This window comes from Tamandua tetradactyla, chromosome 14 (genome assembly GCF_023851605.1).
Source record: "Tamandua tetradactyla isolate mTamTet1 chromosome 14, mTamTet1.pri, whole genome shotgun sequence".
Lineage (NCBI taxonomy): Eukaryota > Metazoa > Chordata > Mammalia > Pilosa > Myrmecophagidae > Tamandua > Tamandua tetradactyla.
The window spans coordinates 80,752,540-80,765,970 of NC_135340.1; the positions used below are offsets into that span (position 1 = coordinate 80,752,540).

The window sequence follows — 13,431 nt, forward strand, 5'->3', positions numbered from 1 at the left end:
TCTCTCTCACACACACTCACAAACAAAATGTCCATTGTGATGATAAATGCACAGCTATATGATGATATTGTGAATCTCTGTATACTTTGGATAATTACGTAGTTTGTGAATATATAATATATATCAATTTAAAAAAACACACTGGAAAGTGTTGGTCTGAGAATGAAAGTGACAAGGTAAAAAAGGATACTTACAATAGGCCTCCCGACCCAATCATAGGCGTAGTCAAATGTATAGCCTTTCCTTTCAAAGAGGTCTGTGAAGAGGGTCCGTAAATACTCATAATCAGGCTTTTCAAAGAAGTCTAATCGCCTGACATATCGAAGGTAGGTTGCCATCTCCTCTGTTAGAAAAGAGGTGTAAGGCCATGCTCATTAGCTGAATGCTTCCCATGGGGAGAAGCCCTGGGCCAAGAAACGGCTATCTGTATAGATTATTTTTTACATTGGTTTTTTCTTAATGGACCAAATGGAAGTGAATAAACTACTACCTTAGTCTAAATGATAATAAAAGGAAATGTAAATTAGCCAGAGAATACCCTTATCTAGAGACAAAAAGCCATGGTCTCAAGTATTTCAAAACTTCAGTCACACTAGCTGGAGTGTCCTTTTAGCATCATACCTGGAAAGTTCTCACAGAGAGCTTCAATGGGAGTATTCCTTTTGGTGTCACCAATCTTTTGATATCTTTCTTTTAAGGTATCAGCCTGTAAAGAGTAAAGAGAGAAATTTATTTGCAAAGAGCTGCTAAGTATCGGAGGTTTAACATGTTTGGGGACAAAATGATTGTTTCACTCAAAATCAACAGTATCCGTTAGTCTCAAATTTTCTTCTAATACTAACAAATAAGAAATGAGGCAGAAATAATCTATTTAGATAAATACAAAAATATCTGCTGTGAAGTTTTACTTGCACTTACAATTAGTAGTCTCAGATAAACACTATCCAATGTACTGAGATGAGGTACCAGGATAAGAAAAAAAAAAATTAAGAGGAACACCTTCAAAATTGCAGAAGCTTAGTAATCTCCCATTGCCACTGGGATTCAATAATGATTTAGCCTTCTCCCTCTTAGATAAGTTCTATAAGAATAAAAGTAGTGCAAATCCAACTACGAGTAAAAATATACTACATATTCTTTGAGAAGCTAAAGTAGATAAAAGAACCAAGAAATGGAAAAATGCCTTTCAATTACATGTTTCCAGAGGGGAAAAAAGTTCTCTATGATATAGGCATGGCTAACAGACAGGTTTAATGTGTGTCAGTCATTCAAAGCAGCCCACGACTCGCATGTTCAGGAATGGAGAGAGAGAGAGATCCTAGAACCTGTATGAACAATAGGTTTTCAAGGGATTCTCATGAGACTCTACCTACAGTGCTGCGCTCAGCTTTAAGCAATGGTGTCTTAAAGTAAGTTGGAGAAATTTTAGAAACAGAACCACCACTAAAATAAATGATTTAAAACCATGAGAAGAGTTATTTAGAAGAAGGCTTCAAGCAATTAATAGCATGCTTATGCATTGTGTGGCTATATGATGAATAACTAGGATGTGAAATTCTATTTGAAAGCTGTCAATAGCAATCGAAGCTATACATATTACTAGGAGAAGACTATGAAGGAGATGTTAGTAGAGGAATTCAAGGGGAAAGAAATAAATCTTCCCAAAGGGAAAGGGCAGAAGCCTTACTTTTCAGGACAATGTCCAGTAAAATAATTCATTCTGCCTTTCCAAAAGGAGAGGGTATAGAAGTACCCCAAGATACTAAGTTTCTTTCCATATTGACGTGCTGAAATAAATTACAGCTCAAAACTAAGTATCACCTTTACCTACCTCATGGGACTCTGGGTAGACGATCATAATAACAGAGGTATAGAGTAATTATAATGTTTATAATGATAACAATTAATAGCTAATTTGACATGAAGGTATCACCAGCCTGAGGAAGGCTATTAACTCTAAATGTTTCACAAGTAATGGCACTGTCTGAATAGGCATTTATTTGAACAGCAAAGCTAAATCTGGCTTTTCATTTCGTTTTAGCTGGGCCCTTTGCCTATACATTTTCCAGTTCCCTTAGAGGAATACCCATCCCTGCTGGTCTTGCTGGTAAAATGTGTAGCAGCTGCAGTCATCAATTTGTTACAGAATTCTCTGACACACTGGGAACACTCCTCCTGCTACATAACGGTAGTGGAGGAGGAATACTGATAGAGAGAAACAGCACTGCTGTTGGGAGGGAATGTGGGAAAAGATTATTAAAAACCCAAAAACAAGGAAGGAAGGATTAAGAAGGAAAAAACAAATGTGAGCAGAGAGCTTTCAAAGCCCAGGAGAGCAGTGACAACGTGGACATCCCCTATGTGCTTCATATAGATATCAAGTCTGCAGCCCCTCCATTAACAACTGAGCACTGAAACAAAGCCCGTCACTGAGCACTTTCAAGGATACCTTGAGTCCTTGCCAGGGAAGGCTGCCTCGAAGGAAATACATGAACATATGGCCTAGGGCTTCCAAATCATCCCGCCGGCTTTGCTCTAAAAGGGAAGACAGATCACACATTATGTTTGTAGTTATTAAAGCAGAAAAGGGTTCAAAACCAAGTAATCTTCAGAAAACCTTTCTGCTCTAGAAAGGCTTTGCTTTTTAACTCATTGTATATCCAAACCAGATAGAGTATTTTAAGATTTAAACATACAACAACAAAAAAACCAACATGTACTTTCTTTGCTTAAATATATAGGTGACAAGTAAATACCATTTAAAAATAATAAACACTAAACTAAAACCAAGCCCAAATCACTGAATGTGAGCAATAACCCCTCACACAATGCTATAACCTTCTTGAAAGTTGGGTAATTTGAATGAAGTATTATTTTCAGTACATGGACTACAATTACTGTCTGGTTACACTTGAGCAGCAGACTAAGCAGCTGAAGCTCTTACAACAGTCCATTTTGACTAGGCCTGCAAAGATAAAAGTTGCAGAATATCTAACACACATGCTTAGTGTTTTTATTTATCATAAAACTCCAGCTTCATAGGAGTAAACATCAATGTATAATCTCACTGGTATAATCATGAAAAATTTTTAAATGTATTACTAAGGAGCCCTATGTGGGCATATAAAACAAAGTCTCTACATTCTGGAAGCTTATTTTACAAAATACGCTGTTGGGGTTTTCTTTCTTTTTTCCTTTTAAATGGGAAGATGAAGATGGTAAAGAATTATAGAATAGTTGATATAAAAATTGCAACTTAATCTAAGAAAACATCCTACACAATCTTTGATTGTGAGACAGCCTTGGCAGATAAAAATCGCATAAAACTGAGGTGGTACGCATCAGTGGAAATGGTCTTAAAAAGAATGAAATAAAACAAGACCACTGGAAGCTTTCATCTAAATGGCTTGCCTGGAGTTTTGCAATGAAATGTATATAATTGAAAGCAAAAAAAACCATTAGACAAAAACAGAATTTGTGAGCAGAATCTAATGATGAAGAAATGAAAATCAGAAAGAACAAGCACGGTGAGCTGAAGTCTCCCACAAAGATGGCCAGAGAAGAGAAACCACACCATGCTGATTTCTCACACTGTATCACTTCATTTTTATATCCATTTCCTGTAACAAGAGGCCTCTTGGTAATAAAAAAAATCATGGAATAAATGATTGCTGTTTAGTTAGCTGAGCACTAGAGGGTGAAACTTCCCACATTATCATACTTATTAGGGCATTACAGAAAAAAGTTTGCCTACTCTTCACAACAGAAACCAGTTATAAAAGGAGACAAAAACAAAACAAAACATTTAAATCTACTGGTATAAGTAATAATGTAACTTTCCAAATCTCAAGAACCATGAAAAACAGCTGTGGAATGTGAGCTAATAGGAAAAACAATGATTCCTGAGTCAGAATAAGAACCACTAAGCCTAAGAAACTGGCCTTAGAAGAACCGAACTTCCAGAGTTTTTCAACTAAGCCGATTATGACTGTACTATTTAAGACACAGTCTGTCCCTTGTAAAAACGAAGATGACATGTCATAACGAAGGAAGAAGGGAATACCAAGCACTGTGTGAGACCTGTGCAAGGTGCTTTTACATTTATTATCCATTTGATCCTCAAAACAACCTTGTGAAGTATTACCCTCATAATACAGTTAAGTCTTAGGGAAATTCAAGTAATTTGTCCAAAGTGAAATAGATATTAAGTAGTAGAGGATTTGTAGTCTAAACCTAAAGTGTTACATATAGTTAAGTGAGGATTGCCACGTGGGAACTAAAAAAACACTTATAGCTCCCATGATTTCAACTCAAGTTGTATCATACTACTTTGTAATGTTATTCTTATTCTTTACCATCACTAAAATCCTCATCTGAATACCTATGATTTTACTATGATTAAACTGTTAGGACCTTTGTAGATGTTTACATTAGTCTTTAAAAATTAATATATTAAAACCTTGTGTAATTAACTATGTCTAAGAGTATGGAACTTGATAATTCTGTTCACACGTCTACTTGCTAGAGTAGTGGTTTTTCAACATATATTTTAATCACACAGGAATCCTTTCTTCAAACAGAATCTTCCATGAAAACCCAATACATAAAACTGATAAAAGGGGAGCTTTTCTGGAGAAGCTGGTGAGGGGCCCAGGACTTCGTCTGCCTGGCCTCACCAATATTCCTTAGGCTTCTCTCTCAAATACTCTCCCCTGGACTAATTCCTCTAACAAGTAAGGCCTTTGGCTCTAGAGTTTTTAGCAGTATTGATGCAAACTGTCTATCCTGAAGATAGGCATATCTTGTTTTATTGCACTTTGCTTTACTGCACATTGCAGATACTGTGTTTTTTACAAATTGAAGGTTTGTGGCTACCCTGAGGCAAAGTAAGCTTGTCAACTCCATTTTACCAACAGCATGTGCTCAGTTCATATATGTCTGTGTCACATTTTAATTATGATAAAAACATTTTAATTAAGATAAAAAACATTATTTGTTTTTTCAGATATAATGCTATTGCACACTTAATAGACTACAGTAAAGTGCAAACATAACTGTCAAATGCACTGGGAAACCAAAAAATTCATGTGACTTGCTTTACTGCAGCGGTCTGGAACCAAACTCACAATATCTCTGAGGTATACTGCAAAATGAAAGACTCGTGGAAGAGCAAATACTTTTTCACTGAATGAGGCAAAGGCTCTTCCTTGAAGAGTTACATTTGGACACAACTGCAAACAGAAGCCTGGTGAAGCATTCTTTCACAAAGCAGATGTGAGCCTGATGTTCTTTTTAAGACAGTCATATATGGGGTCATATGTACATAAATACCAAATTCATACTAAACTCACTAAAATATATTACCTTAATACAAAAGCATCCACATGGCTAAGAAACTAAGCACTTGAAAATATATTATAAGAAATTAAAGTCAGTAGGAGACTTTAGGAAAGATTAACTTACCATCTTATTTTCTCAAGTATAAACATCACTTACCTTGTGAAACCACAAGTTGTAACACACATTAGGGATAAAAGTGTTATTGGAATAAAACACTTTAATGACCTGCCCTCTTTAATGGAGCAGAAAATGAACACACCTTTGCCAAGATGCGTGTTGATAGACATATATCTTGCAGTTCCAGTTAAACTTTTGTGTTCTCTATAAGGTATGTGCTTTTTGGTTTCAGGGTCAATGTATTCCTTGGCCAGTCCAAAGTCTATAATGTGTATAACATGCTCTTTCTTACTGCCTTGTCGGCCAATCAAGAAGTTCTCTGGCTTGACATCTCGGTAAATGAGATTTTTTGAGTGCACATATTCCATTCGAGAAAGCTAAAACAGATAAAAAAAGATGGAAATAATCTAAAAAAAAAATTAGAAAAGCATACTGACCCAAGGTTTTAATTACTGAAACAAAATAAAACTCATCTCTTTTTTTTACCATCCACAGTTAGTTACTTTACTGACTTGTAAGCCAAAAAAAAATCTTCTGATATAAATACACATGTAACAAACAAGATTAGGAAAAGAAAGTGGGATAGTATAGTTCAGCTAAAATGGTAATGCATGATTTTACTTCATAATGTAACAACTTGCAAAGATGAATACAATTGATCGGTTTTATGTTATTTTAGAAGGTAAACATTTGAGAGGCAAGATGTTATTCCCTGGTAGGATCTGAGAATATGTCATGGCCTTTGAGCCAGATGCCACTGCCATATCCACCTCCTGCCCACACCTTCTCTTCAGTTGGATAGAACCCCGCAACCCAGCTCTCTTTGTTGTAGAAAAAAGAAAAGTGAGGCCCAAAGAAGTTAATATTGGCCTGATGTCTCACAGCTAGTCAGCTGCAGAAACGGACGGCAGGATTCACTTAAAGTAAATATAACTGAAAATAATAATCACAAAATTATTTCAAATTTTAAGTATTTCTATCTACCAAGCTTTTCTACTTATTTAATAGTAAGGGAAGCTGGGACATTGAATTTTAGACCCAAAAGTCAGAGTCCATTTATAAGATTTCCAGTTTTTATTGCTTTATTGTCAAATAAAACAAAGAGGTATTTGCAGGCTTCTTCTGAGGAGATGACAAACTTCTCAAATGAACTGTCTCAACTGCTCTTTAGACTGGTAATTTCAAAGGAGCTGAAGACAGCTACCCCTTCAGGTGTGTCAGTCTCTGTGAGAAGTGGAGGCCAGAGAACAAAGGGAGGTTCTTGGCCACATAATTTTGGAATCTGAACATTGGTGCTGTGGATTATATCTCCAATATTTTCTTTTTGCAACAGTGAGGGGAAAGGAAGGACAAAGATGAAACCTATAGCTACTCGTTTAAATTCCAGAAATTAAACATCGAAGAAATTACTTGCATTTTTACAATTTCACCTAATCATCCTTTTTTCCCCTAATCTAAATTAATGCTATGTTTCAATGTCAGATAAGGGCAAAGTATTGCTCCAAGGTGCAAATTCTTAAAGTAGACCAAACTGCAAATGCAGCTTGACTTCTCTAGGTTAACCTTTTCTGCCCCAGCCAGCTTCCTAGAATGCCATCAAGCTTATGAACAGGCATTCTCTAGGTATCATCATAGCTGGTGAGTCATCAAAAACGCCCATGAAGATGTGGCTGGGGGACCCTGCTTACTCTCTCATAGAGTAGCAATACCAACTTACCAACTGGATGGCTATCATTAACACCGTCTTCAAAGTAAAAGTTCTGTCACAGAGGTCAAACAAGTCCTCTAAGCTAGGGCCAAGAAGCTCTAGTACCATAGCATTGTATTTTCCACAAGGTCCAAAGTAATATACCTGTGGGAGTCCTTCACCTGAAAGTGGAAGAGAAATGGGGTACAGAGCAGAAGAAACAAAAACCAAAACGTGAGACAATGCATTAACAATGAAAAATAAAGTATAATTTGTGAGATTTCTATTTACTTTCACAGACCCTACTGGAGAATCCAAACTAAGCATAATAGTTCCAATGGAAACTAATAATGGGTGAGAAAGGCTAAGCCATACATAGAATGCTCAAATAAGCAGATATTTAATGCCAGAGTGCTAAAGGCATTTCCACTGATATAAAAGACAAAGAATGGCCTCTGATGCATTATTGGATCAGAGCATAAACTATTCTTCCCAAAGGATGCCCAAAAGTGTATCATCTTTCATAAAAGGTTCAAAGGATGGTTCACTAATCTCAAAGGCCAGGCTAACAGATCTGGTGGACTTAGCTGGTTTCATGAGCACTCCCTGTGTTTACTGGCAAAGCCACATGGAGCTGTTTGCAATTGTGACTCCATGCAGAACTCTGAAAGAAGGGGCAAGGTAATCAAGGGTGCAGCCTGGCCACAGGCCAATGGTTCTCTTCACACAGGGAGTCTCTAAAGTTTCCTGTTTACATAAACTGGAGAAAATACGACAGACACTCAAGATTTGGTTGCTAATAAGCAATTATGAAAGGAAAAGAAAAAAAAATAAGAGGGCTGAGTTTTCCCTAGATTTGCAATTCATAGTTATAAGAAGCCAAAATCTAGACTTTCTCACATAAGTGGCAATGTGTGAATGAGTTTTCTCCTTAAATTGCACTGTAAAGATGAAACACGCAGTAAATGTGTGCTAAATGGCACTATGTGAATAGTGGATACAAATGAGACTATAAAACATTTTTTTAATCTGGTCTCATACAGTTGAAACACTTTCATCTTACACATTTTATGTATACCATAGTCTACAACTATATATGCTACAGATTACTACTTGCTTCTACCTCCTATTTTTCAAGACAATAAAATTCTTTCCATCTTCTGATTCCCTTTTAATTGGATATTGACAAAGGTGATGTATATCTAATACTTAAATGTTAACCCAATGTGCCCATTGTTCTCTCGAGGGCAGGTCTAGTATATTTGGAGTTAGTACAATTCATTGCTATGATATGTGCATATTTAACTATTTCACAAACTACCCATTAGTCCATCTTGTTCCACCTAAATCCTAAATAACTTGAGTGTTTTTAAAAATATGTTTATTCCTAATGAGCTGAGACTCAGTATCAAGGGATTGAGAAAACCCCTAGAATGAGCTGAGACAACAGGTTCGAGAGGTTATCCTGGAGGTTATTCTTACTCATTAAATAGATATCACCTTGTTAGTCAAGATGTAGTAGAGAGGCTGGAGGGAACTGACTGAAAAGGTGGAAATGTGTTCCAGTAGCTATGTTTCTTAAAGATGATTATATAATGATATAGCTTTCACAATGTGACTGTGATTGTGAAAACCTTGTGCCTGATGCTCCTTTTATCTACCTTATCAACAGACGAGTAAAACATATGGAATAAAGATGAATAATAGGTGGAACAAATGTTAAAATAAATTTAGAGTGAAATGCTGGTGATTGGTTAGGGGGAGGGGGAGGTGGTATGATATGTATGACTTTTTTTCTGTTTTCTTTTTATTTCTTTTTCTGAATAGATGCAAATATTCCAAAAATGATCATGATGATGAATATGCAACTATATGATGATATTGTGAATTACTGATTATATATGTAGAACAGAATGATAAAAAATTACGAATGTTTGTGTTTGGTGTTTTTTTGGTATTTAAAAAAAAATTTTTAATTAAAAAAAAGAATCACTGAGATAAACACTGGAATCAGAATTTTTTTCACAAAAACTTTAAATAAACTATAAAGATGAAACAAACTATCAAAAAAGTTAAATAACAAAAATAAATTTTGTCTAAAAATTAAAAAAAAAGTATGTTCATTCCTAGCTTATATCATCTAATACAATAAGCGATGTTACTGCTGGTTCAAAAAATATCCACTGTATTGTCTTGTAGTTATTCTGTTTCTCCCTACCTCTAAAAGAAAACAGGATTAAAATTGAAGTGTCTTTTTCCCTGCTGTTTTGAGGAACTCATTCTTCAGTATGCTTAAAATATACAAATGTAACTGCTGTTCCAGATGAGTCCTGCTGAGAAATCAAAGCAGAACCCTACCCTAGAGATTTATTGCTTTTAGTAATCAGATATAAGGAAGTTACAGTTTGGGGATCTATTTAATTTTGGTCATATATAACAGTTTTAATGTCACTAAAATTTGATTTTCCTAATATAAACATTATACTCCTCAAAGTAGGACTTTGGCAGAGACTGTTGGCTGCCTGTCCAATATCCATTCCCCACTTCTTCCCTAATAACAGAACTCCTAATTGTTGAGAATAGTGAAATGCCCAGTTATAACTTTCAGACTCCTGTAACAACAGGAATGGTCAGTAAGCAGAAGTTATTGGGGTGGGGGGGAGTTCTTTCAATAGAGGTGACTCAAGTGGGAGGTGTACCCCTGTGATGATGATTGAAGTCCCAGGAGTCATAGAAAACCAGCAGAAATCTTGAGGATATAAAATAGTGCTAAAAATGGATGGAAAAGGAATAAAGAAGAACCTAAGTCCCTGATGACTGTATTTAGTAACTATGTCAATTTGGACTTCCTTTCCTCTAGAATTCTTTTACTCAAGAGAAAAACCATTCCCTGTCTTGATTAAGTTACTATTATTTGGACTTTTTAAAAACGTTTTATTTTGAAATAAGTTTAAACTTACAGGACAGTTATAAGAATAATATAAGCCCCACAAAGCGAATTCCATCATAGCCCTAATTCCTCCAGATACCAAGATCCACCTGTCTGCCTACCTACCTATCCATTCATTTTCTGAACACTTGGGTGTATACCATATATATCATATGCTCCTTCAGCACTTAATACTGCCATATACATTTCCTAAAAACAAGGATATTCACTTATGCAACCACTTTAAGTACAGTTATCAAGTTCTAACAATTTAACATTGATATAAAGCTTCATTTTTTTTAATATGTCCCAATAATGTACCTTTGAACTTCTCTCCTCCCTTCATTGATCCCATCCAGGAACATATACAGAAAGCACCTGCTGGTTTTCTGTGACTCCTGGCACTTCAATCATCATCACAGTGTACACCTCCCACTTGAGTCACCCCTATTGAAAGAACTCCCCCCCACCCCAATAACTTCTGCTTACTGACCATTCCTGTTGTTACAGGAGACTGAAACACTGCATAATCGTTACCGTTTTCTCTTTTTAAATTGTGGGAACATACAATACAAAAATTCCCAACTCAACCATGTTCAATCACATGATTCAGTGGGATTAATCACATTTACAATACTGCAGTACGCTCACTACCTTCCATTACTAAAACTTTCCCATCTCCCGGAACAAAAACCCTATATAACAAAAACCCTATATGTATCATGCATTAACTTCCCATTGCCGTTGTCTTTGGCAATCTTACTCTAATTTCTGTCTCTATAAGCTTGTATATTCTCAAATATTTTCTTTGTAGTTACCATGAGGATATATTTAATATCCTAAATCTATAACCATCTTGCGTGCTTTAATACCAACTTAAATCCAATAGTATACATTCTACCTCCCCCACTTTTTATGTAGTTCTCATCACAAATTACATGTTTATACATTATGAGTCCAAAATCACTAATTTATCATGACATCTTATGTATTTGCCTTGTAGATCCTTTTTAGGAGTAAAAAGTGGATTTACAAACCAAAAATACAATAGTACTGGCATTTATATTTACCTATATTATGCGGCTTTGATCTATTGTCTACTGTCCTTTCCTTTCAACCTAAAGAACTCTCTTTAGCAACTCTTGTAGGGCTGGTCTAGTAGTGACAAACTGCTTCAGCTTCTGTTTATCTGAGAATGTCATAATCCCTTCCCCATTTTTGAAAGACAGTTTTGCTGAATATAGAATTCCTTACTGACAATACATATATATATATATATATATATATATAATGTCCCATTCTATTTCTATTTTAATGAAACATCTAAATTGTATCTTTGATGTAAATTTTACAACAAAGATTAAATTAATTCATTAGTTCAATATTAGATTAACATTTCCAGTAGTCATTTTTCTTTTGTGTCTACTGTTTCCTGTGAACAAAAAGTACGAATTTTCTTGAGCCAAATTTTGCAGATCTACACTTTTCGAGATTTTTTTGATATTTCTATCAATTTTAGTTAGTAGTAAATATTGAATGCAAAACTTTAGTAATCAGTTTTATTCAGTAGTAATTATTAATTCTAGAAGGATTCGTTATGGATTGGATAAACAATTAATAGCTGTTCTTTGCTTTTTTAAAAAATTTTTTATTGAGAAAAATCTTTACAACACATTCTTTCTATACATCGTGCACAATCAATGGCCCACAATATCATCACATAGTTGTGTGTTCATCACCATGATCATTTTTTAGAACATTTGCATCACACCAGAAGAATAAATAAAAAGAAAAAACTCACACATACCATATACCCAACCCCTTCCTCTCACTGACTACTAGTGCTTTCATCTACCCAATTTATTTTACACCCTTCCATATTATTTAATTTTATCCATATTTTTTGCTCATCTGTCCATACCCTGGATAAAAGGAGCATCAGAAGCAAGGTTCTCACAATCACACAGTCACACTGTGAACTTCTTTAAACAATCGTCTTCAAGAATCTAGACTATCGGAACACAGCTCAATAGCCACTCCAATACATCATAAACTAAAAAGGGGTATCTATATAATGCATAAGAATAACCTCCAGGATAACCTCTCAACTGTTTGAAATCTCTCAGTCACTGAAACTTTATTTTTTTTCTCATTTCTTTCTTTCCTCTTTTGGTCAAGAAGGCTTTCTCAATCTCTTGATGTCAGGTCCTGGCTTATGCCGGGCTTTCTGTCCCACTATGCCAGGGAGATTTACACCCCTGGGAGTCATGTAGGAGGAATGACAGTGAATTCACATGCTGAGTTGACTTAGAGAGAGAAGCCATATCTGAGCGACAAATTAGGTTCTCTGCAGGTGACTCTTAGGCTTAATTTTAAGTAGGCTTGGCCTATTCTTTTCAGGAATTAGTTTCATAGGAGTGAACCCCACATTTGGTTGTCCCCACTGCTCATGAGAACATCAGCAATTCTTCAGATAGAGAAGTTGAATACCTCCCCCCTTCTCCCCATTCCCCCAAGGGGGGCCTGCAAATACTTCTTTATACACTGCCCAAGTCAGTGTGGGATTTACCGGAACATCACACTAACCTGGACAAACCAACAAGATCTCACTTCCTATTTAAGATTCCATGGACTTACAGTGATCAAGTAAACTGACCATAACTTTTGCACCAAATAAAACATCTCATCCTTTAGTGTCTCAACCAGAACTTGAGGTTTTAAAATATGGATGATATCATCCTTTACCGAGTCTTCAAGTATACCTTAGTCCTATCCATACCAGCTTTACTCATATCTCTAGTTGAAATGTGATGCCTTTTTCAACTTTTTAAACAGTTCCTGTATGGGGTACTGCTCACTTTCATACCCACAGAGCTCTAATTCGGAGTTTCAGTGTCACATAGGCACCCAAAGTTTCTGGGAAAGACAAGGTTATATACAAATAGCTCAGTATCTCAGAATTTAGAATTAACAGTTATACCTCATGAACATATGCGACTGCTGTAAGGGCTTACAATCTAGGACCCTTTACAATAAGCCCCAACCTGATAACCTATGTTCTCAAATTTAGTTCACCGAATTTTTATATTATAGTTAGTCCATATGATTGAGGCATGATAATATTTGTCTTCTGTTCCTGACATTTCATTCAACATAAAGCTCTTAAAGTTCATTCACCTAGTTCATGCCTCACAATTTCATTCCTTCTTGCGACCACTCAGTAGTCCATTGTATGTGTACTTCCATTCCTCATTTGTTGAACTCTTCGGCCACCACTACTCATTGTGGATCGAACACTGCCTCGATGAACACCAGTGTGCAAATGTCAGTTCCTGTCTCCACACTCACTTCCTATAGG

The 13,431-nt window shown here is 35.8% G+C and overlaps 1 protein-coding gene across 12 annotated transcripts in view; it reads right to left on the minus strand.

Annotated features, from left to right (window-relative positions):
* The window catches only part of CSNK1G1 (casein kinase 1 gamma 1), a 214,947-nt gene that overhangs the window by 58,542 nt on the left and 142,974 nt on the right, over positions 1 to 13,431 (minus strand). For all 12 annotated transcript variants that reach the window (XM_077128196.1, XM_077128201.1, XM_077128193.1 and 9 more), the window contains 5 exons: positions 7,175 to 7,326; positions 5,600 to 5,834; positions 2,450 to 2,535; positions 622 to 706; positions 195 to 343 (listed from right to left, as the gene is read on the minus strand). In XM_077128196.1, coding sequence (XP_076984311.1) covers positions 195 to 343; positions 622 to 706; positions 2,450 to 2,535; positions 5,600 to 5,834; positions 7,175 to 7,326 — 707 coding nt within the window. The remainder of the gene's footprint in view (positions 1 to 194; positions 344 to 621; positions 707 to 2,449; positions 2,536 to 5,599; positions 5,835 to 7,174; positions 7,327 to 13,431) is intronic.